Here is a 22,324-nt window from a genome sequence, read left to right as displayed (position 1 = left end):
GTTTGAATCAAAACAACTGAGTTTTGCCAACTTCTATGGTGTATCTGCCCTGATTGCAGATCAAGTATAACATTATGCAAAACAAAGTGAAACATTACATGTGAATGAGCATTGCAAGATCAGTTAAAAAGGATACAGAACTGCAGTATCACTTATGGTGGATCTAATTTTGTTCAGATTTATGTAACAATTCTTGAGCCACATCTGACAAGTCAGGACTCAATCTAAACATCAAAATACAAAATTCAATCTGATCAAGAGCTCCATCACCATCCATATCTCCTTCTCTAATCATGTTCTTTAACTCCTCCTCACTGAAATCTTGCAGCCCCATCAGCACAGAGTTCTTCTTTAGGCTATCAATTGTTATTACTCCTTTGTCACCATCCATTAACATCCGATACCCTTTGCATAGCTCGTTGATCAGTCCATCTCCTCCTAGCTTTCTCGCCATAATTGGCAGCAAATCTTGAAATTCTAAATGAACCATAGTCTTTCTTTTTCCTGCTTCCATTTAACTCAATCACAAATATTGCTAGAAGCTGATGCTTGCTAATTAGGCAAATTAAGTGTGGATATTTATAGCATTAAGGCAATATCTTATCAAGGAAGTTTTCTGGAACTTTTTTAGTTTCTTGGAAAGGCCATGTCCCATTTCTAGACCAGTCAGATGAGGGATTTGTCTACTATTTTCTTAGAACTTGCCTTGCTTGTTGGAAATTCTATGTCAGACCAAGTCAGTCTTTTCATTCGTCAAGATGGCATACAATGGATTTTCAAGTGAACGAATGATGTGTGTTTGGTGGGAAGAAAGTCATCTTTGATGATTTTTTTTTATAAACAAGTAGTTTACTGAAAAATGTGTTGTAAGAAGAAAAGAATTTTAACAAATTGAAGAGTTTTATATGAAACTCAAATAATACTAAATACAAAAACTGTGTAAGTATTTTGTTTTTTGGCCCAAGTATTATTTGAAGTAAGTGATATGAAATTAAAAGTTAATTCGTTGTCAGAAAAATAACTTCGTTCATATTTGATGAGAATCTTTTCTTTTTGATAATCAAACATCAGAAAATGACTTACTCATGAAAAATAGTTTCCGTCTCATACATACAACAACAAAAGTAAGCATGATCGGATTTTATTAGGCATATGGACATGAACGGAGTGATATTAAAAAAAATATATAGTGATTAAAGTTGAAGTTAAAGTTGTGTTTAGACATTCATTTCACTTGAAAAAGTTTGAAATTTTATGAGTAGAAAAAGAATTCACTTGAAATACTCATCTTCAAAACTAATAAAGAATCAATCTAATGATAATTAAATAATGTTTTCAAAATAATTTTTGAAAAAAAGGAAAAGAAAACTCCAGTCCAAATAGGTCCTTAAATTTTTATAGTTTAGTTTAGTTAACTTGATAACCAAGGTGGACCGTCACTTTGATCAAGTCTCCTTTTTGCCCGGCGTCCCTTATTTGGAAAGTCATTTCCAATTATCCCCTGTTCACACATAAACACTTAACTAGATTGGGGCATTGGAGGAACTGGTCAGCAAAGTTTTCCTATTGTAAAATTTCAACAACCCAACTAGAGTCACACTGTCTTTCATTTTTGGATTTCTCTCTCTCCTTTTTTTATTTTCTTCTTCCCATTTTATCACAGAGAAGTAGTAATTTCGCAAAGCATAATTGGTTTGATGTCCGTGGAAAGGAAGATGATTGCAGTAAATTGATAGTGAACTGAAAATATTCTGACCATGATGTATGCTGTATCTTTTGAATGTTACAAAGAATTGTTATAACCAAATACTAACCAAGAATTGTTATACTAACTAATATAAATTAAGACATACTAGTTGATTAAATTGATAGATCACATTGAAATAATTAGGGGAATGGAATTTGAGATCTAATATTTTCTTGTCACTAACATGCTTCAATGTTTAATAAAGCTAATTATTGTAATATTCCACCATGTAACTTAATTAGCTAGTAGTAGCACAATATTTGTTATCTGTGGTTTGAATTATGTAGATCCTAATAATGTCATAGAATGATGCATCTTTTAAATGTTACAAAGAATTGATATTACCAAATACCAACTTGAAATTAAGACATACTAGTTTGATTAAATTGATTAATCACATTGAATAATCAGGAGAATGGAATTTGAGATCTAATATTTTCTTGTCAAGTGACATTTTTCAATGTTTGATAAAGCTAATTGTTGTGTTCTTCCACCATGTAACTTAATTAGCTAGTAGTAGCACAATACTTGTTGTTTGTATTTTGAATTATGTGAATCCTAATAATATCATATTTTCTAGTAGGTTTGCGAAATCCATGGTACCCCAACCTATTGTCCTTGTAGCTCTGCGAAAATCATTGCCTTGTAGGTCACCATTGCCTAGGACTGGGAACTAACTGGAATTTATATAAAGAGGTTGTAATTGGGATTCTTTGTACTATTGTGGAAAACTCTCTTTGCTTTTTGCCCTGAGGACGTAGGCTCGGCCAAATCTCGTTAAATCCATGTATTACTTCTTTTTCTTTATTTATAATTGTATGTGATTGTGTGCTAGGTAACCCACGATCTCCCCAACAACATCCATCATCTTTTAGGTATGTAGTTTTGTGCTAAGAGTTTCAAGAGTAAGTCTATTCATTTTGTTCTTTCCCGTTCGTTTTTACTCAAATCTCTAAAGAAATATACATTAAATGTCACCACCCAACCAGAGGGTCATGACGGGCACTCGGAGTTAACCTACCGAGTACCTCTAATCATACGTCTCATAATCATTTCTGGGTGGACCCCAAAGGTAGCTCATGGTTGTCATAACCTGTAGGGACATACACCACAACATAACGGTGCATCTCTATATAATCATCAACAATTATAGGCCATCATCACACTCGACAAGGCTACCAATATATTATATAATAATATGAACCGGTGGAGCTATAAAACATCTAACTGTACACACACGTCTACGAGTCTCTACATAGAATACAAATGATCATAAGGACCAATACCAAATAGGCTGCGACTCTCCGAAGTAAGTGAGTGCTCACGAGAATCCGTGATAGAATACCTATGGGTCGATCCGTCTCCCTCGCCTACTGCGGGCATGAGCGCGGCGTCAAGAAAGGGACGTGACGGTAAGAATAATGTCCGAGTATGTAAGGCACAATAACAAGATAATCGAAATATGAAACATAACATGAGATAAAGATAACTTTGTACATCCGATTGTCTCGTAAGGCGGACATCATGCATGCTTAGCCTTTTTATAAAACATTTCTCATACATATATGTACCATAATAGTGCTGCGGAATGTGCAGCCCGATCCATATATATATTATATTGCTGCGGAACGTGCAACCCGATCCATTTATCCATATATCTCGCGTCCGGGCATCCCGCGTCCGGGATGATATCCAGCTGATCAGGTGGTTATGTGTATATAACGCCTCTCCTTTCCCCATACCCCATATATACATATATATATATATATATATATATATATATATATATATATATATATATATCATATACATATATATAATATAAGTAGCATGCATGAGAGCCCAAATAAAAGTTACGACTCTATCGGAGTGACGTAAGTTCGGTAACCTCCGATTTATATTATGGAACAATCATCATCGCTATATGTCACCTTGAGATCAACAATAATGAATAAAATCGAGAAAATCATGAAATAAGATTAATAATCTCATAATAGCATAAAAATCATAAGCTTTAGAATTTCTAGAATTAAAATCATGTTCATCATAGAAAACATCTCATCTTTAGTATCATAAAAAGCTTTTAAGAATCATGAACTTCTAACTTTTGGAAGTAAGAAGGTTATGGAAACATATATGGAATCAAAACATAGGAATCATGCCTTTTGAAAGAAAGGACTAGCCTTAACATATATTTTCGGTCGCCTTAACCTTAACTATTTAACGCTTATCCTCCCAAGCTCGTAAATCTACATTCAAGAGATTCCATACCACTGTTAGGCTTATCGTCATATGCTTATCTTAAGTCTTCAAATTAATTCCTTTTAAAATCTACCGAAATTCGCGTAGCATCTCCCCTGTTTATATGTCTAGCCCGAAATCACAATCCAATAACCAACAAAACAACAACAATACCAACATCACAACAACATTATCAACACCAATAGGCTCCATAAAATATCCCACACGATGTTTTCCAAGTTTCTCAACTAACCAACTTGTTATACGACTATTTAATAACTTTATCTCCGTAAATAAACTGAAATTACTATTAATAAGGAGAGACTCATACCTTATTCTTGCTAGAGCAGCAATATCTTCAATATTTTTTTTGTTTCCAAGCCAACTCCAACACAAAACGAAACTATAATCGCGACTACACGTTGTCCGGACCTCGATTAGTACTCCGTAACTTGAAATTTACTCAAAATCCTCACTTTTATGTGATATATGAGCTCTCATATGCTTGCTGAATTTTCTAGAGCTTTTTAGGGAATTATTATGGAGAAAAATAGGGGTTTTAACCCTTATATAGTGGGTTGAAGTCGGTGGTCTTGTAAGTATTGCGTGACAACGACACCGTGCGTCCGCACAAAGCGGTCCCTATGCCCGCCTAACTTGTAACGTCCATAATTCTCTACTCCAACGTCTTATCGACGAGCGGTTTATTACGTTGGAAACTAGACTTCATGAACTTCAATTTAGGCTTTTGCTTTGCTTTAACACTCTTCATATACTAAAAAATATTCTTCCTCCAAGTTGGGCCAAATTGCCCCTCATATTTTTTCTTCAAAGTTCCAACAAATTTAATTTCCTTGATTCACTTGCCCTTCAATCGTTCCATAGCTTATTTTATGAACTTAAACCCTCATAACCATAAGATTGGCGCATATAATCTCATATATTCTTGAAGGTAACTCCAGTGTCCATACTTAAAACAATCAACACTTATGAATCTCAACGTACAAAACTACGGGGTGTAACATTAAAGTAGAGATCTTTCAATTCAAGAATCAGTACAACATGTAAAATTCAGGAATAAGATCAATTTAGAAACAGGAACTCCTTTGGAATAGAAGAGTCCAGAACCAAAATATCCCTAAAAAAGTGGGGTTGAACCAAAAAAAAAAAAAAAGCGTGACAAAAGTACCTTTAACGCACTATTTTACTGCGTTATAGAACCCAGTAATTTTTTTCTATAACGCAGTAAAATACTGCGTTATAGAACAAGTTAAAAAAAATAAAATTTTGGTCAACTTTTTTTTTGCAACACTTAGTGTTTTCATACTTTGACCAACGATTAGTCGTGTGTCAAGACTCAGAAATGTCAATATTTTATATAGAACCTGATATTTTTTTTTATATACTATAATGTAGGCTCAATACATCAAGGATACGTAAACATTCGGATCGTCATTTTAGGGGTTGAAAAGGTACCCGAAATAAATTTTATTTGGAAACTTTAGGTTTAAATATTTTATTTTTATAAGGTTATTTTAATCAATTTTATATGTAGAGAAAATTAACTAGCTTTATTTTCAAAAATTGAAAACACAAAAGTGAAATTGATGTCATTTTCATCAATTGGATATTTTCGTTATGTAGACTTTTCAAATATTTTGACTAGGGTGTTTGATTAGTTGGGGAACTTTGGATGTTTATTGGTCTGGTCGGAATGTTCAAAGACTGGCCATTTTTCCTTCTTCGTCTCTGAGATAATCAGATAACCACACTGATATCAATTTATGGACTTGTCAATACTCTCTCAAAACAGGTATTTGGGAATGAAGATATTGTTGGTTGATTTACTTCTCTTGCTTTCTTGTTTCCATTTAGTTAGCTGCAATAATACTCGTTCAGACACCTTGTTGCCTGGCCAATCCCTTTCCTTTTCTACAGGAGATACTTTAGTATCCAAACTAGGGAAGTTTGAATTGGGTTTCTTCAGTCCTGGTGCTTCTGATAAGCTCTTTATCGGTATATGGTATTCAAACATAAAGGACAAAGCCGTGGTCTGGATAGCAAATAGGGACAACCCCATTCGCCCTCCGTTCAATAATTCTCATCTAGAGCTGTCCAATGGAAATCTACAACTCTTTGATGCACTTAAACGAAGAGTTTGGGACATTAATTTATCCACAGCTTCAGCAGATATCAATAGGGCAGTACTTTTTGATACTGGAAATCTCGTTTTGACAAACGGCATTGAAAAACAGTGGCAGAGCTTTGATTATCCTACAGATACGTGGCTTCCGGGTGCAACGATTGGATATGATAAGACTAAAAACACAGTCCAGAAACTTACTTCTTGGAGGAATCTGAATGATACGGCTACAGGAAACTACTCTTTGCAATTAGACCCGAATCAAGATGGTGACTTAGTCATACGACATAACCTCCGGGAAAGATGGCGGTCTGTGCGTTTGAAGGAAGGAGGGTCTACTTACAACTTCAGTTATAATCCAACTGAGCATGGTAAATATATTACTTTCAATGTCTTTGGTGAATCTGTTATTTCTCGAATTGTCCTAGACTTTGACGGGTTGATGAACGGATGGTTCTGGTCTAAAGACCATCAGAATTGGCAGATAGAGTTTTATGGACCTCATGATAATTGTGACGAAGTAAATGTTTGTGGTGCTTTTGGAATTTGTGACATAAATGTCAGTCCTTTCTGTGAATGCTTACAAGGTTATGAACCAAAGTCTAAATTAGATTGGGATAATAATGACTATTCTGGTGGGTGTGTGAGAAAAACTCCACTGCAATGTGGAAGCAATAATGAAGGTTTTGTCCATATACAAAATGTAGAACTTCCTGCGTCATCTGAATCAATGCAAGTGGGGAATGATCAGATCTGTGAATATATATGTTTATCTAATTGCTCATGCAATGCGTACGCTTACAGCAGTGGTGGAGAGTGCTTATTATGGAATGACGATCTGTTAGATCTGAAAAGATTATCTAATAATTCACGTCAAATAGAGTTCAACATTAAACTTTTTGAAAGCTCCAACAGAGATTAGGTTCTTCTAAAATACATCTTGTTCTAATGTGCTTCCTTGAAACTGAGACTATGTTCCTTTTCTCCTCTTCCCATATATCTTATTGCTTAGGGAATAAAAAGTCACCACTTGTAGCGCTAGTAGCATCCATCACTTCAGCAAGTTTTGTCTGTGCTACATGCTGTTACTTTTTATGGAGAAGAAAGCTCAAGAAAAAAGGTACTTTTTATTTCCGACAGCTATATCAGCGCTTTATGAATGTTAAAATGTCCTACATTGGTTGAGGGAATAGACTGTTTTCTCCTTATATGGTCTAGAGAAATTCTCACCTCATGATCTAGCTTTCAAGGTTGTCAATGCCTGTTAATGAACCTAGTCCTTCTGGATTCATTAATAAACTACTGGAACCCGGGCAGTCTTCACGTGACATTCTAATTCTTACTAGTGGCAGATTGTCTGACATAAGTTTCAATTCTAACTAACAGGGCCAAAGTAGGTCATCAAATGATGATTTGTTTTAATTGGCCCTGGAAAGGAAACTAACTATCTTCTCACTGTCAATACAATCATGGTCCATGGATAAGATAATAAGCTAAAATCACCGATGTTAAGCTTCATCTATAGACTTCCTGTTTATATTGCCTTTTCAGGGATTATGAGAAAGATAAAGTTCAGGGAAATGTTACTTTCTGAGTCAGCAACTAACTTGTCAAAACCTGGAACTTCCAGTGGAAAGGGAAAAGAAACGAGAAGTGACATCGAGCTGAAGTTCTTTGAATTATATGACTTGAAAGCTGCGACAGACAATTTTTCCACTGGCAATAAACTAGGAGAAGGTGGTTTTGGGCCTGTTTTTAAGGTATTGTTTAGTACATAAGAAAATATATTGACAACCTGAATAACTGCAACACTAAAATCTGCTCAAGCCTAAAGAAAATGCAAATAAGTCCCTCTTGAAACGACCAGATAGCATACTGGTTTAAAATAATAACTTTGCCATACTTGTGTTTCGAAGGTGTGATTTATTGCTTTGCAACTTCTAGGGTCAATTGCCAGATGGGAAGCATATAGCTGTGAAAAGGCTATCAACTCAATCACAGCAAGGTATTGGTGAATTCAAAACTGAGGCCCTTCTCATTGCTAAACTTCAACACAGAAATCTTGTTAGGTTCCTTGGATGCTGCGTAGAAGACGAGGAGAAAATGTTAATCTATGAATATATGCCAAACAAAAGTCTAGACTATTTTATATTCGGTATGATAACTTATTATCTGATTTTGTGTTAACCCTTTCCTCCTAAATACTACTTACTTGGTAAATTTGATATGAACAACTTAGACGAGAGCAGGAAGTCGTTGCTTGACTGGAAAAAGCGGCATGAAATCATTATTGGAATAGCTAGAGGGATACTCTATCTTCATCAAGACTCAAGATTAAGAATAATACATCGTGATCTGAAAGCCAGCAACATTCTTTTAGATGAAGATATGAACCCCAAGATATCTGATTTTGGTACTGCTAGAATATTTAGTGGAAACCAAAGTGAAGCTAAGACTCTTCGAGTTGTCGGAACATAGTAAGCAAGCAAATACTAAAAGACTTTTTCCATCACATCCTTACCATTTACCAATACTTTGTGTACTCATTATAGCCCCTTCTCTATGCAGTGCCTATATGTCACCTGAATATGCTCTAGCAGGTCTCTTCTCAGTAAAATCTGATGTCTTTAGCTTTGGAGTCATGTTATTGGAGGTCATTAGTGGAAAAAAGAACAGAGCCTCTTATAATAGTGATTCCCCTCCAAATTTGATACGACACGTAAGTTATAAAATGCGAACATTCGAATATATCTTTGATTAGAATCAAACTTTTTCATTTCAATGAACTGTTTTTTCAGGCCAGGGAGCTGTGGACTGATGGCAAGGCCTTTGAGCTGATAGATCCATCAATAGTTGATTCTTGTCCCACTGAGGAAGCACTACGCTTTATTCAAGTAGGACTATTGTGTTTGCAAGTCAGTGCGGCGGAGAGACCAACCATGTCGTCGATTCTGTTCATGCTAAGTAATGAAGCAACAATTCCCTCCCCGAAGCAATCATTGATTACCCCTAACTCAGACTCGGGTACCACAGAAACAACAGCATCTTCAATCAACGAGGTGACAATTACAGCACCTGATGTTCGTTAATTGTCTCATGAGTTTATGTATTTCTGTTATCCGGTGATCAAATATATCTAGTTGTCACTACTTCCTAAAGTATAGGTCGATATTCTATGATTGAATGCATTAAATTATAATAGAATTCAGTAGGCTAGTTGATCTTACTTTGACAACTACTCATCACAGAAAGATTGAGACAACAGTGTTCTTATCTCATGATCATAATATTATTCTTAATTATACGTATTTGATAGTACATATCTATCTAGTGATCTTATCATGAAACAGTAAAAATCTATAAGCAAATGCTTCAAAAGAATACTTGCATGTTTGTAATTTTGTATTCATAATTTTTCGGAAAACAACATAACAGACTAATAATAGTTAAATACCTCATTAAGTAACAAAACTCCACAACCAAATTACTATCCTCTAAATCAATAAAAATTTGAAAATTTGTTTGTTGTAGCTAGCAGGTTTAGTCTTTGTTGCTTTTAGAGTATTGATCAGCTGAGAGTAGACTCCGCTAAAGAAAACATGAACTGTGGCAAATATTAAACGCTTCAACGTCAATGAGCTTGCATTAACTGCTCTAACACAACGCTATAATTTCTAAATGCGTAGTTGCGTGAAATTGTGTCTCCACATTTCTAGAAGTTATTTTCAGAAATGTTACGGGCAGGGAAGGAACACCGCTAGCAGAATGTTTCCACATCATTTTTTGGTAATTAAAACATTTTCATTAATCACCCAGTAAAGAAATTACAGCACATAGCACAGCTATACTCAGCTGGCTATTCACAATGCAAAATATCTCTATGTCCTACATAAAGCTATTAACTTAGCTCCTGAATATGGCATCAAACAGTCAAAGTAAAGAGCTACCAAAACTAAATGTAAGCTTTTGTAACAGGTATCTCAGATCAATAGTGACTCTGATATTGAATATGCAAACAACTTCCCTGGCAGGGCTTGTATTGTCTCTTGCTACACCTTCAAAGACTCTGTAGTTTTTCTCACTCCATACTGCATACATCAATTCAGCATAAGTCAACTTAAGTAGTCCAAGAGGATATTTTAGCTACTATTTTCTCAATAAGGGGTTGCCACTGTATCATGCTTAACTTCTTCTTTTTTTTTGATAATGGTAACAGTTAACTATATATCCACAGGTATACTACATCAAAAAGAATGTAGTCCCCCTTTCAAAATGTTACACCTTACAGCTTGATCTCCTATCTATATTCTTCCTTAAAAGTAATCTAAAACATCAAAAATATCTTCAGTTTGACCTAAAACTTCCTGTTTACACCAAAAATAGTATAGAGCTAAACAATTCATTTTAAACTTCTGTAGGTCGCTTTGTTTGCCCTCAAAACATCTCTGATTTCTTTCTTTCCATATTGTCCACCAAATACATGCTGGGACAATTTTCCATCTCTCTTCCTGTCTTGCAGCATTGCCATCTCTGTTCCAGCAGCTAAGAACTCCTTTAATGCTCCCTGGTTTCACCCACCTGATCTTCCTCAGACTGATGAATATCTTCCATAACTGATCTGCCCATTTGCAGTGTAAAAAAAGACGGTTGATTATCTCTGCTTGTTCCCCACATAAATAGCATCTAGAGCACAACTGGAACCCCCTCTTGTTTAAATTCTCATGAGTCAACACTACTTCCTTTGCCAATAGCCAGGAAAAACAATTTACCTTGTAAGGTATTTTAGTTTTCCATATCATCTTCCATGGCCATCCTACCTCCTGGTTGTTTGATGTGTTCAGGTCTCTGTAAGCAGAATTTACAGTGAACAAACCTTTGTTGTCTATCTTCCAAACCATAGTATCTCTTTCTCCTGTTAAATTATTGAATTGATCAACTGTGGAGTAGAAGGCAAGCTATTCTTTCCATTTCCCAGTCATTTAAATGTCTTCTGAGGTGTAAATTCCAACCTTGTCCTGTCCATAATTCAGCAACTGTAGCTTGTTGTTGAAGGCATAATGTGTATAGATCTGGATAGAGTTGCTTTAGAGGTTCATGACCAATCCACTTGTCATCCCAGAAGGAAACTTTCAGGCCATTGCCAACTTTGTAACTGGATCTGTTTATGACTAAAGGCCATAGATTTCTGATTGTTCTCCATACACTACAACCATATGGTATTGTCACCACATTTGTCATCCAGCTATTCTCCATACCATACTTTGCAGAGCTGACCTCCTTCCATAGTATCATGGTTAACTTCTTTGTATCTAAAGAGATCCGTAATTATTAAAAAAGAAGCTCTCCATAAGAATAGCCAAGTATCTGCAAGATTTCAGTTGTGGAATTGACTTCTACTCCAAAATAAGCAGAACTTTTTGACAGATTACTTGGTAACCCAGATGCAGTAGAAAAAAGGAGGAAGCAATCATGCAACTTCTTAACAGAATCAACATCACCCCTAGCAAGCAAGAGGAAATCATCTGCAAAGCTTAAAACCTAGTATTGCTGTGTTGTATGTCATCTCCTTAATTTTTTTCAAGTATTGGGTTATAAGATATATAATATGTGGTTGTTCTTAAACTTCAGGTAACACAGAATAGTATTATGTAAAATAAAAATCCAGATTGTGCAAACTACTATTGCACATATTTTGTCCTTGAATTTTTACAAATTTTGATGTATTTTTTCTATACTGATTGCATATATTTTATATTTTAATTATAAAGGATTCTTTTCAAGTATTTGGTTATAAGATGTATTTAGTTCTAAAATTTCAGGTACCATAGAATAATAATGTACATATATTATAATCTAGATTGTGAAGTCTATTATTGCACATATTGTCCTTGAATTTGTACAAATTTTGATGTTTTTTTTCTAATCTGTTTGCATATATTTTATTTTTTGATTTGTTAAAAAAAAGAATAATAATAAACTCGTACAGCTTACACCCTGTGCGGCTAATGCTGTTCCATTGTAAAGTAAAATGCTCACCCTACGTTAGTTTTTATCATGCAAAACCTTGGTCTTAAACCATGTCTGGTTTTATTTGTATCATCCATAAATGAGTAATGCTACACCATGTTGCATTAACAGGCTTTATAAAACAAGCGCATTTTTTCCATTAAAGAGCCTAACTGCTCTATATGAAGGAAGATTAGTACAAAGGGCAGCCTTTAATTTACAGATAAAGTTGAAATCCTCTGCACTTATGGTTCTTTCCTACCAATCCTTTTCCACCCACCTAACTTTATGTCTGTAACATGGGGAATCAGAGGTCAAAGTTTTGGGTCCAGTGCTATTAGAGCCCAACCCCACTAGTCTCAATCAAGAATGTACTAGCATGTTAAATGTTGTGTAACCACCAATGAATCTCTACTAATTGTAAATATAAAACTCAAAAAGAATAGCATAGTACAGACAAAGGAATACTGTATTTCTATCAAACTACGTATTGAATACTTAGCATAAGCTCTAGCGACCATGAACTGTGCTAATAGACATTTCGTTAACAGATGTTCCTATACTTGCTGATGAAGAGCTTTTAACTGAACAATGACTCTCTGATCTGAATACAAAGCCTGGTTCTTTAGGGAAAGGAAGATTTGTTTCGTTGCACAGCATGAAGACCAATTCTGACATAGTCGGTCTGTCGTTTGCAAATGATTGTACACACAAAAGGCCAATGTGGATGCATCTCAAAACTTCACAAGCTTCATATGAGTCAACTAACAATGGATCAACAACATCTAAAGCTTTTTCATCCTTCCAAGAATCCCAAACCTGAAACAGAAACACCATAATGCACCAAAATCAACATTTCCTGCTCTGTAAGAGAAACTATAACACCAAAAATATAAATTCTAAATTACTAAATCTTCTTTCTATTTGGCACTTTATGAACCAAAAAGGAAATTGTTTTGAAATTATCATTTGCACTACTTCCATCTGTGACACAGTTTGATGTCTAAGGCAACTGTAAGGTAATAAAGGTGATTTCTTGATTTTAACAGCACCTATATGTTTGTACTTACATATCCAACTAAATGTTGAGATTGCTCCTGATCGTAATGACTGTTGTTCTTTCTGCCAGTGATAATCTCCAAACACAAAACCCCAAAACTGAAAACATCAGACTTTGCTGAAAAGTGCCCTACCATCGCATATTCAGGTGACATATAACCACTGCAATGGATAAGAAATATGAAGATTTATAATTTAAAGATCACATGCACGTGTCTAACAGAATTCATATATATATTTAACACAAAACTTGATACACTTACTATGTTCCAACAACTCGATTTGTGTTTGCTTCAATTTGGTCACCTCCAAAAATTCTGGCCATTCCAAAGTCTGATATTTTTGGTTGCATAGAGGCATCGAGTAAAACATTGCTTGCTTTTAGATCCCTATGAATAATTCTTAATCTAGAGTCTTGGTGAAGGTATAACATTCCTCGCGCAATCCCAAGGATGATTTCAAACCGTTTTCCCCAGTCCAACAAAGACCGTTTTGTTTTATCTGGACCACAGTTTGAAAGTTCGTGCATCAGCAGTATAATCTATAAGGAACACACATAGGTTTAAGCAGTACTGATGAATCATCGGTAAGCGTATAAAAGCGTGTAAAAATTGGAGGTTGATTAAAGAAATCCTAATGTTTCTTACCAAAAATAAAACTGTCCAAGGATTTGTTTGGCAAGTATTCATAAACCAACATCTTCTCTCCTTGTTGAATGCAACAACCTAAAAGCCTCACAAGATTTCTGTGCTGAAGTTTTGCAATTAGTGTGACTTCATTCTTGAACTCCTCTGTTCCTTGCCCTGAAGTTTCTGAAAGTCTTTTGACAGCTATTACTTTTCCATCTTTCAGGTGACCCTGAAATTGAATCCAGATTATCATCTGGTAAACTAATACTTTTTTTATGGAATTTGGTAAACTTTGCTTGGTACAACAATTATTAAACCTAATTGCAGCCTCCTATAAAAGATCGTTGATCGCAAGGAATTCAATTGAGTTTGGGAGTTGTTACCTTGTATACGCTACCAAATCCTCCTGTACCAAGTTTGTTAGCATCGGAGAAATTCTCAGTGGCATCAATTATTGCGCTTAGATCAAAGATTGAGATTTCTGCTGATTCACTTTCATCCATGCCCTCACAGGATGCTAAACTTTTACTTCTCTTCTTATCTGTACATCAGCAAACACCGGTTAGGATCAAATGAAATTTGCAGTTATGTCATAGTCTTTGCAGCATGATGTAGCAAGTTAGTAGAGAGATCTAAGTTCTGTATAGGTGCTTCACCATTATACTGAAAATATTCGACCAAAGCATGATAAAGAATAATATCCTTACCATTTCTCCTTTTATTGATCACCAAACAACATGCTGATGAGAGTGCAAGAATTATTGCTGCAGCAGACCCTACTAGAATCTCTATCACTCTTTTCCTATAACGGCTATTTGAATTCTTGGAGAGTTGAGCTGAACAGAACAAAAATGAGAACTTTCAGTGATCACCCGTGTTATATACTTTGTACTACAACTTCCCAAAAATTATCAACTTGCACATTTCTATTCTACATTACTACATAATACTGAATTACCTAAATCCTTACACAATATATAAGTTTAAGTCCTTACCTAAATCAGATGCAGATACTCTAATATAGAAATCTTGGCCCCCATCTGTAAATTGTTTTATGTCTCTCAACTCACCATACCAAGTGATGCATCCACTTCCTCCTGCAGTAATATTAGCACTTGCATAGGCTGTGCAGGAGCAGTTCTTCAGACAGAACTCTTCACATTCCTTCAATCTCATGCTCTTGTTCATCTGAGCTGTACCCGTGTCTGGGATTTTGACATGACTCAACTTGAAAAAACCCTTCACCACTATTGCACACCTTCTCATCTTTCTTCCTCAAGCATCCATGGGAGCCGTCTCTCAAGTACCATTGTCGGCTTAGCTTCGGCTCGTACCCTGGAAGACAACTGCATTCAAATTCACCCAAATTGAACAGATTGCAATTGCTAAATGCTCCACAATGTACATAATCGTCACAAGGGTCCTTCGGAGAAGACCACATTTGCACCCATTTTTGCTCACTCTCTTGCCAGTTTACCCGGCTCCACATCCCAGATTCATTCAGGACCATTCTTGAGATTATTGAAGGGTCAGGTATGCCATATGTCAAGGAAACCTCGGTATCATTGTCCACATAACTGATGCTGATGATGGATCTTCGGTTCATTTCTGGTACACCACTCCAACCATGACCAGTCCAGGATCCAGCCCGCCATATCCTGCTAGAACTCTTGTACATGAAAAGTTGAGGTGTCCCATTGAGCTCCATCGTGTAACGATACTCTCCGGTGCCTGGATCGTTCAGCGATTTCCATGATGTTAGAAACCGGTTCAAACCCGTTCTCTTGTCTATCCCATATTTCATTGAAGGAAGCAGAGTATTGGTAGGATAATCAAAGCTTTGCCATTCAACAACATCCATTTTTGAGTCTTGAAACAACACGAAATTCCCTGAATCGAACAGCTTACCAGTGTACGAGTCTGCTCGTTTCGTAGCTGAAGAAACATTTGTTCTCCAGGCTGAAACTTGTGATTTTGTGTCGAGTATAACGAGATCCCCAGTAGAATCGATGGTGAGAATCCCAGATGTGCCATTGATGGGGTTGTCTCTGTTGGCAACCCAAACAACAGTTAGTTCAGGAATATTGTTGTACCAAATTCCGACGTAACGTTTTCCAGAGGAATTCCCAAAAAAACCCAAAGCAAAGGATTTACCATAAGAGATTAACAAATCTCCATCTTTGAGAGATTGGTTGAAGGAGATGGTATCTATGGAACAGCAAAATGGCACAAGAAATGCAGCAAATACTATCAAGAACTTTTTCTTCTGGCACATAGCTTCTAACAGTGAATCTTCAATGCTTAGTTTGTTCACAGTTTAAACTGTAGACCAAGGGGAATTAAAGACACTAAATTTTGGCACACGCAGTTAGATGGATAGGGACCCCATATACTTGAGTCAAATTATTAGATCAAGATTATTACTCTCTTGAGTTCACTTTCATACTTATAACTTGTTGGACTTTGTGTGTATAATGAATTGCTAACTTGGGAGACTCGTGAATCCAAGTAGATATATTACACGGTTGTAGAAAGTTTGAAGTATAATCAAGGGAAAATAATGATTTTGATCCTCGTGTTTTTGCATTATTCTAGTTTTGTTTGCATGATTTTGTTTGTGTAAAATTAATTTCATGCATTTTTTATCCTTTAAATTTTCGGAAGTATTTTAATTGAACGTATTTTATACAACTAAAACTTATGCTAGAATAATTAAGGCATACATCATTTGGAGGACAAATCTCCTTGAGCAGAGACAACTTATATTGTCAAGCACTCTCATGTTCATCAGGTGTGTGTCAAAACCAAAATTTTTGAGGATTTAAAACACGCGACAATATTTTTGATCTGATGTTTACATCTATAGTTTTAACACTTCAACTCATCAATACCTTATGTTTGGATCCAGCAGTCCGATGATATTGGTACTAAAGAAATATATTCAAGAATTGAATATAATATATTATTGTACATTAATAGTAAATCTGTTTAATACTAATTTATATGGCATTTAATTTTATAAAAAAATGATAGTAATATTTAGAAGTACTAGAAAAAAACCTAGGTGGATGTATAATGTATTTACTACCATATTTTCTTTCTAGATAAAGGAATCTCAAGACAATATAACTATTGTCATATGCTACTAGACTGAAGAGTAACTAAATTGTTAAAATACGTCAAAATTTCTTTGATGTGATGATTTGATCTATACTTTTCATAAACACACAATAAATATTTCTTCCTTCTCATATCAAAATATAGAAAATGACAAAGATATGATGTTTACGACGAAATGAAAAACAATTCCTTATGTTTGGGCAAGTTAAACTAGTCCCTTTATAAATATAATCTTAAGCATTTTTGGTCCTTTAAGTCTGTCAAAAATATGCAAATTGCACTAGACAAACCCTACTGAAAATAAGTAAAAAAAAGATTTAAAAAGAAATACTAGAAAAGTTCCTTCAAATTCAAACACCGCAACAACAAAAATCTCACCAAATACCAGCAATAATTGATTGAAAATAGCAAAAACTGCAGCAACATAGATCTAAAATAACTGAAACTGTAAGATTGCATCTCCAAATGTGAGTCCATCGAATGTTTTCATTTTCACGGTTTATGTTAAATCTAAAAATTAGAGTTTATTAATTAGTTGACGGGAGAAAAAAGAATGCTCACTTTTGATAGATTTAAATGACTAATTGCTTAGTGGTATATTTAAAGCAGCATTATAGACCTATCCCAAACATAAGATATATACCATTTGTATCATTTTCTGTGATAGTTACTCATATCAATATTTATATGGTCGTCATTATTACAAGCATTATTTTCTGAACCTACAAAATTGTGATGGTACAATTAATGTATGGGATGAAAAAATTAATTGAATCAGTGGTCATGTGTCGTGAAGCTTATGAAATTGAAAGTTCAAATCTTTTGACTAATTTAAATTATTTAATCCTTGCATTAGGATGTTGGTCATGTGAAGGTTCGTGTTGTTTGAGCCACATCACTATCAGTCTTCCGACTACCAATATGTTATTTAATTTCTTTCTTCAATCGTACGTGTTATAAGTTGTACACAAGATCTTTTGCAAGTATAGGATTATGGATGGATCCAAATTACTAATAATCTTTGCCAGTGCGATTACTATATTCTACTTGAACTTACGTGGATCAAACAATTTGAAATTTATGAATTCTTACAATGACTTCAAGTAAATATAGGATAATAAATAATTGGATTTCGCGGTCAAATCTTTAGAGATATTTAGTGAATATTATATATATATATATATATATATATATATATATATATATATATATATATATATATATATATATATATATATGTTTTACTTGGTATCCCACACAATGTATTGAACTATATTTATAGACGAAAAAGTTAAAAAGATTTTTATAAATATTTTTTTAATAAGTGGATCCACCAAAAAAAAAAAAAAAAAAAAAATCCCAAACATCTTGAACATTCAGTATTATTTAATTTATTTTACAAATTAACCAAGATCATAAATATCCTCGTACTGTCACTATTATCCTCATGTATGCATTTGTTTACTATAATATTTTTAGTTAGTTTTTGTATTTAGTGTTTTACCTATAACTCAAAAAATGATTTTGAACTACTTATATTTAGTTTTCAATATCACATATTGAATTGTATTTTAATTATTATATTAATCTGTATATGAATTTAAATTATATTTGTTTTTATGCAATACTATTAAGATTTCATTTAAGTGACCTTATCTATAGAGTACGATTTATAATCATAATTCAAAGACTTTCTCATCTCAAATATGTCTAATCCTTCTATTTAGATATATATTTCTACACTATAAATTTTTCCTTATATACATTTTTCTCTTTCTTGTTCCATATTTATTATGTTTGCGTTTTTAAGTACTTTATCATATGATTGTTTATAGTTTTCCGCTTATGTCCTTGCCTAACAATCCTCTTTTAATATAATATAAATAAATATTTTATACTCCTTAAATCTAATTTATTTTAATACTCTTATTTTATTTCTCAAAATTGCTTCGTTATATAAAATTATCAAAGAAATATTATTTTCGGCTGCTATAAATAACGTAAATCAATCCAAATTTGAGATAGACCTAAGAATATTGATAGCATCTCAATGTTATAATTTAACAATCTTTTAGCAAGACTTTACATAGTTGCTTGAACTTTTTGTAACTTATAAACTAAGATTTTAATTTTTTTTTTTAAATATAAGTATTTTAAAGTATTGATATTAAAATCGTATACAACATGAAATAAAATTTTCCTTCTAACTTCCCCCTAATAAATTTGAGATTGCCAATGATCTTAAAAAATAGTTGGTAAATTGTTTCAAATTTTAGCCTCTAAACACATGCTTATTTCCTTGATCGTGCAAATGAGGTCAAGCTGCAATAATCCATTCACACTGGCTCTATTTGGCTGTTAGATACAATTACTTTCTCTCTTTTAATTGATAACTCATCAACCTGCACATTGTATAAATTATTAAATGTTAAAAGGTCCAAAAATGCAATCACAAAAGATGATATGGTATATCTACAGTTCTCATAACAACATTTTCATAGAGGCGTTATAGGAAATAAAGAGTAAATATCCATATTAAATACTGCTAGGCACAATTAGTGTAGAAATGCTTCTACTTCAAGTTTAAATTTTCAAATTCTCTTTTCTAATATTTGATTGCCCTACAAGATTATATTTCAGTATCTAATTATTAAATCAATTATTAATAGATAAATCAAATAAATCATAGATTTTTGGCTTTGTTATAAATCAAATAGGGATTTTTCAAAAATATACAACCCAACATAAATTATTACGCCACATAGCCCAATATATAACATTATACCTGAGGGGAAAGCATTATGCATAATGTATCAACTTTGTATAAAGTGTGTAATAGTGTATAAAAGATGTTTATACACAAATATGGGTTAAATTGGATAACAAACTCACAATATGGGCTACGTGGCGTAATTTTTTTCAAAAATAGACATAAAGCGTAACCTTTATAGTGTTTTGGCTCCCCAAAATCGTCGTATATGGCATAAGGATAAAGGTTGCCCCTCCAATCTGCCAAAAACAAAAATCCCATTTAGTGTTTCTAGACCTTCCTTTCTGTATAGTCTATTTAACATAAAGAGATGCAGTAAATATGGCACCACTTAAAAGATTAAGAAATACAGGCTTATTGTGCATCTTCTAGAATGGTTTTCAATTTTTTTTTTTTTTTTGGCAACCCCATCGATGAAGCTATTAGGTTCATTTCTTAATTAATCCAACATATAATTTCCCAACGAAGTGGGTTCAATTGACTCCACTGGATATCACGTGGGTCCGCCCCTGAAGGAAAAATATTTTCTCCGAAAGTACATAAAAAAACTCATTCCTCTGCATGAACTAATAAGATATCATTGTAGACTTGCTCAAGAATAACCTTTTCAAAGTAAAGGGTTATATGATCATATATACCGAGTTTTTCTTATCCTAAGACTACAACCATGCATATATAGAAAGATGATCAGAACAACTAATTAATAGAGTTAACTTTCTGTACGCTAAAAAAAATAATCAGAACTACACAAATTAATTAATGATCGTCCACATTATACGAAGAAACATGCTAAATAGCATCTAAATATAGACAATTCAACAAATCCTTAGAGAATAGGCTATCATTTAGAAAGCCATACATAATTTCATGTATGTTAAAAAATTAAAAAATAATCAACATATCACGATCACTTTTTCAAAAATGATACCAAGAAGTAATAGCATTGTAGGCAATCAAGCAACTCTAAGACATTGAGAAAATTGGAAATAAGTATGATTTATGAGGTATAACCTTCACCGCTCATCTGCACTATCAAATTAACAATTCGGAGAAGCCTAAGCGTCATGTCTTTTTATCAATATATACGGTGTGCATGGCGCAGATTAAGGGGGGAAATGGGTAAGTGGGAGTTGGACGTGGGGTTCATGGGGGTTAGGATTAGTTGTCTTTTTTCTGATTTCTGTCCTTTTTTTCTCATTAATTTTTAAAAAGTAATGTAAAAGATCTGGTAGTTTTTTGTCCTAACTCCTAATCTTTGGCAATTATTTCCGAAAAAATCTGGTTATATAATTTCCCTCTTATGAACCAAAAACTACGTCCTTTTTGTAGATATGACTTATATTTCATTCTTAATTTAAGTTTTTTTTTTTAAAATTTTTTTTATGTTTAACTCAAAATTCAAAATTTATCCACGGAAGGAGCCCAAAAATGTGGGTGTTAAAGCAATAAACCGTATGAAGAAGTTATAATCAGTTTCAAGTTCAAAAATCTCAATTAGATATGGATTTAGTAATTCAAATTCAATTAAAAAAAAAAAAAGTAAAAGGAGCTTAGAACCTTGGTTATTATGAATATGATGCTCGGTTTTGAAACAAATCGTGTAAATTAAGTTGAGAAAAGAAGAATTGTAACTGCATACCTTCTACGACTATGTTGACAAATCTCTCAAAGCGTGTATATAGTATCCAGTAACCCATCATCTTAGTCACAATTCAAAAGATAACTGCTTAATCACAGTAACTTTAAAAATTGCGGATATATTACTGATAAATTTGCCACTTGTGTTTTACTTGCTACAAAGCAGGAGCCCAAAAAACTTTTTTTTTTTATTGTTTATATTTTTCTGAAAATAAAATTGCAATAAAAAAGATTTTAAAAAAAACGTGTTTAATTATTTGAAACTTTTAGAAGTTTTAACCGTGCATGTGTGTGTTTGTGAGTTGGGTAAATGGGCAAGTGACGAGCACTTGGGCTAGTTTTTACTTAGTTTTTTTTTTTTTTTTTTTTTTTTTTATCATTTTTATTTTCTGAGCTTTGCTGTTTTTCTTTTTCTTTTTCTTTTTTAAAGATAAAAAAATAAAAGTAATTGTAAAGATAAAATAGGATAATAAATCTTGTTCATAAAAAAATGTGTTTACTTTTCAAAACAATTTCAGATAATTTATGTTCTAGTCTAAATTCATTATCTTTTAATTAAATTAAATCCAATATATAGATGTACATGTTTCCTTTTAAAAAACAGATATTTAATTATTTTTAAATGCAAAAAACAATAACTAATAGTAACTAATCATTAACTAATTTGTTCTAAATCTACCACTTGTCATAATTCTATGCTGTCACTTGTCACAATCCTAGGGCAAACTATCCTCTTTTTAATAATATATAGATATATATTTATTGAAAGAGCTAGTTTTTAAGTTCATATAGTTAATTTGTATCAAAAACTGATCTTTCTAAGTGAAAACCTGGTCGCTTAGGTAGGTGTAGCATTGAGTTCTCCTTTCCAACATCGACATCACTTAATCAATTGGACCACATAAGAACATTAATGAAGTAGACCCCAAATAAAAATCTATATACCTACTTGAACAATCAAATGTTGTTGA

General features: G+C 33.5%; 3 protein-coding genes and 1 long non-coding RNA gene across 7 annotated transcripts; 1 reads left to right on the top strand and 3 right to left on the bottom strand.

Moving 5' to 3' along the window:
• Position 1: 1 nt before the first annotated feature.
• LOC132048236 (calcium-binding protein PBP1-like) lies at positions 2-771 on the bottom strand. Its single transcript, XM_059439141.1, has one exon. It carries the CDS (start codon positions 512-514, stop codon positions 164-166), a length of 351 nt encoding a protein of 116 aa, XP_059295124.1. The 5' UTR covers positions 515-771; the 3' UTR covers positions 2-163.
• A 4,887-nt stretch (positions 772-5,658) lies between these two features.
• On the top strand, positions 5,659-9,449 carry LOC132046264 (G-type lectin S-receptor-like serine/threonine-protein kinase B120). 4 transcript variants are annotated; one of them, XM_059436848.1, is made up of 7 exons: positions 6,559-7,048; positions 7,144-7,251; positions 7,683-7,891; positions 8,076-8,286; positions 8,371-8,608; positions 8,700-8,850; positions 8,930-9,449. In XM_059436848.1, the coding sequence occupies exons 1-7, from the start codon at positions 6,574-6,576 to the stop codon at positions 9,218-9,220; spliced, it is 1,683 nt and encodes a 560-aa protein (XP_059292831.1). In that variant the 5' UTR covers positions 6,559-6,573; the 3' UTR covers positions 9,221-9,449. The 4 variants fall into 4 exon arrangements, with proteins under 4 accessions (XP_059292832.1, XP_059292830.1, XP_059292831.1 ...); XM_059436849.1 differs by lacking the exons at positions 6,559-7,048; positions 7,144-7,251 and adding an exon at positions 5,659-6,502 and having other exon boundaries at positions 8,076-8,136; XM_059436847.1 differs by lacking the exons at positions 6,559-7,048; positions 7,144-7,251 and adding an exon at positions 5,662-6,502.
• Positions 9,450-10,318: 869 nt separating this feature from the next.
• Positions 10,319-11,840, bottom strand: LOC132046266 (uncharacterized). The gene is made up of 2 exons (XR_009412679.1): positions 10,901-11,840; positions 10,319-10,749 (listed from the first exon to the last, which is right to left on the bottom strand). It is a non-coding gene; the product is annotated as an uncharacterized LOC132046266 (long non-coding RNA).
• Positions 11,841-12,541: 701 nt separating this feature from the next.
• LOC132046265 (G-type lectin S-receptor-like serine/threonine-protein kinase RKS1) lies at positions 12,542-15,235 on the bottom strand. Its single transcript, XM_059436852.1, has 7 exons — positions 14,821-15,235; positions 14,533-14,661; positions 14,209-14,366; positions 13,844-14,054; positions 13,460-13,697; positions 13,208-13,358; positions 12,542-12,956 (listed from the first exon to the last, which is right to left on the bottom strand). The coding sequence occupies exons 1-7, from the start codon at positions 15,089-15,091 to the stop codon at positions 12,648-12,650; spliced, it is 1,467 nt and encodes a 488-aa protein (XP_059292835.1). The 5' UTR covers positions 15,092-15,235; the 3' UTR covers positions 12,542-12,647.
• Positions 15,236-22,324: the final 7,089 nt, after the last annotated feature.

The sequence above is a fragment of the Lycium ferocissimum genome, chromosome 2 (genome assembly GCF_029784015.1).
Source record: "Lycium ferocissimum isolate CSIRO_LF1 chromosome 2, AGI_CSIRO_Lferr_CH_V1, whole genome shotgun sequence".
NCBI lineage: Eukaryota > Viridiplantae > Streptophyta > Magnoliopsida > Solanales > Solanaceae > Lycium > Lycium ferocissimum.
Note: the sequence above shows the minus strand (reverse complement) of the source record. Positions and strands in the feature narration are given on the sequence as shown.

What these genes read in the sequence shown, in the direction of transcription:
- LOC132048236 (XM_059439141.1), bottom strand. Translation starts at nt 514, where the DNA reads ATGGAAGCAGGAAAAAGAAAGACTATGGTTCATTTAGAATTTCAAGAT.
- LOC132046264 (XM_059436847.1), top strand. Translation starts at nt 5,773, where the DNA reads ATGGACTTGTCAATACTCTCTCAAAACAGGTATTTGGGAATGAAGATA. An exon ending in TCTAGACTATTTTATATTCG is followed by an intron (nt 8,287 to 8,370) that starts GTATGATAACTT and finishes TGAACAACTTAG; the next exon opens with ACGAGAGCAGGAAGTCGTTG. An exon ending in CTTCGAGTTGTCGGAACATA is followed by an intron (nt 8,609 to 8,699) that starts GTAAGCAAGCAA and finishes TTCTCTATGCAG; the next exon opens with TGCCTATATGTCACCTGAAT.
- LOC132046265 (XM_059436852.1), bottom strand. Translation starts at nt 15,091, where the DNA reads ATGAGAAGGTGTGCAATAGTGGTGAAGGGTTTTTTCAAGTTGAGTCAT. An exon ending in CTTGGACAGTTTTATTTTTG is followed by an intron (nt 13,698 to 13,843) that starts GTAAGAAACATT and finishes ACTGTGGTCCAG; the next exon opens with ATAAAACAAAACGGTCTTTG. An exon ending in AATCGAGTTGTTGGAACATA is followed by an intron (nt 13,359 to 13,459) that starts GTAAGTGTATCA and finishes TATCCATTGCAG; the next exon opens with TGGTTATATGTCACCTGAAT.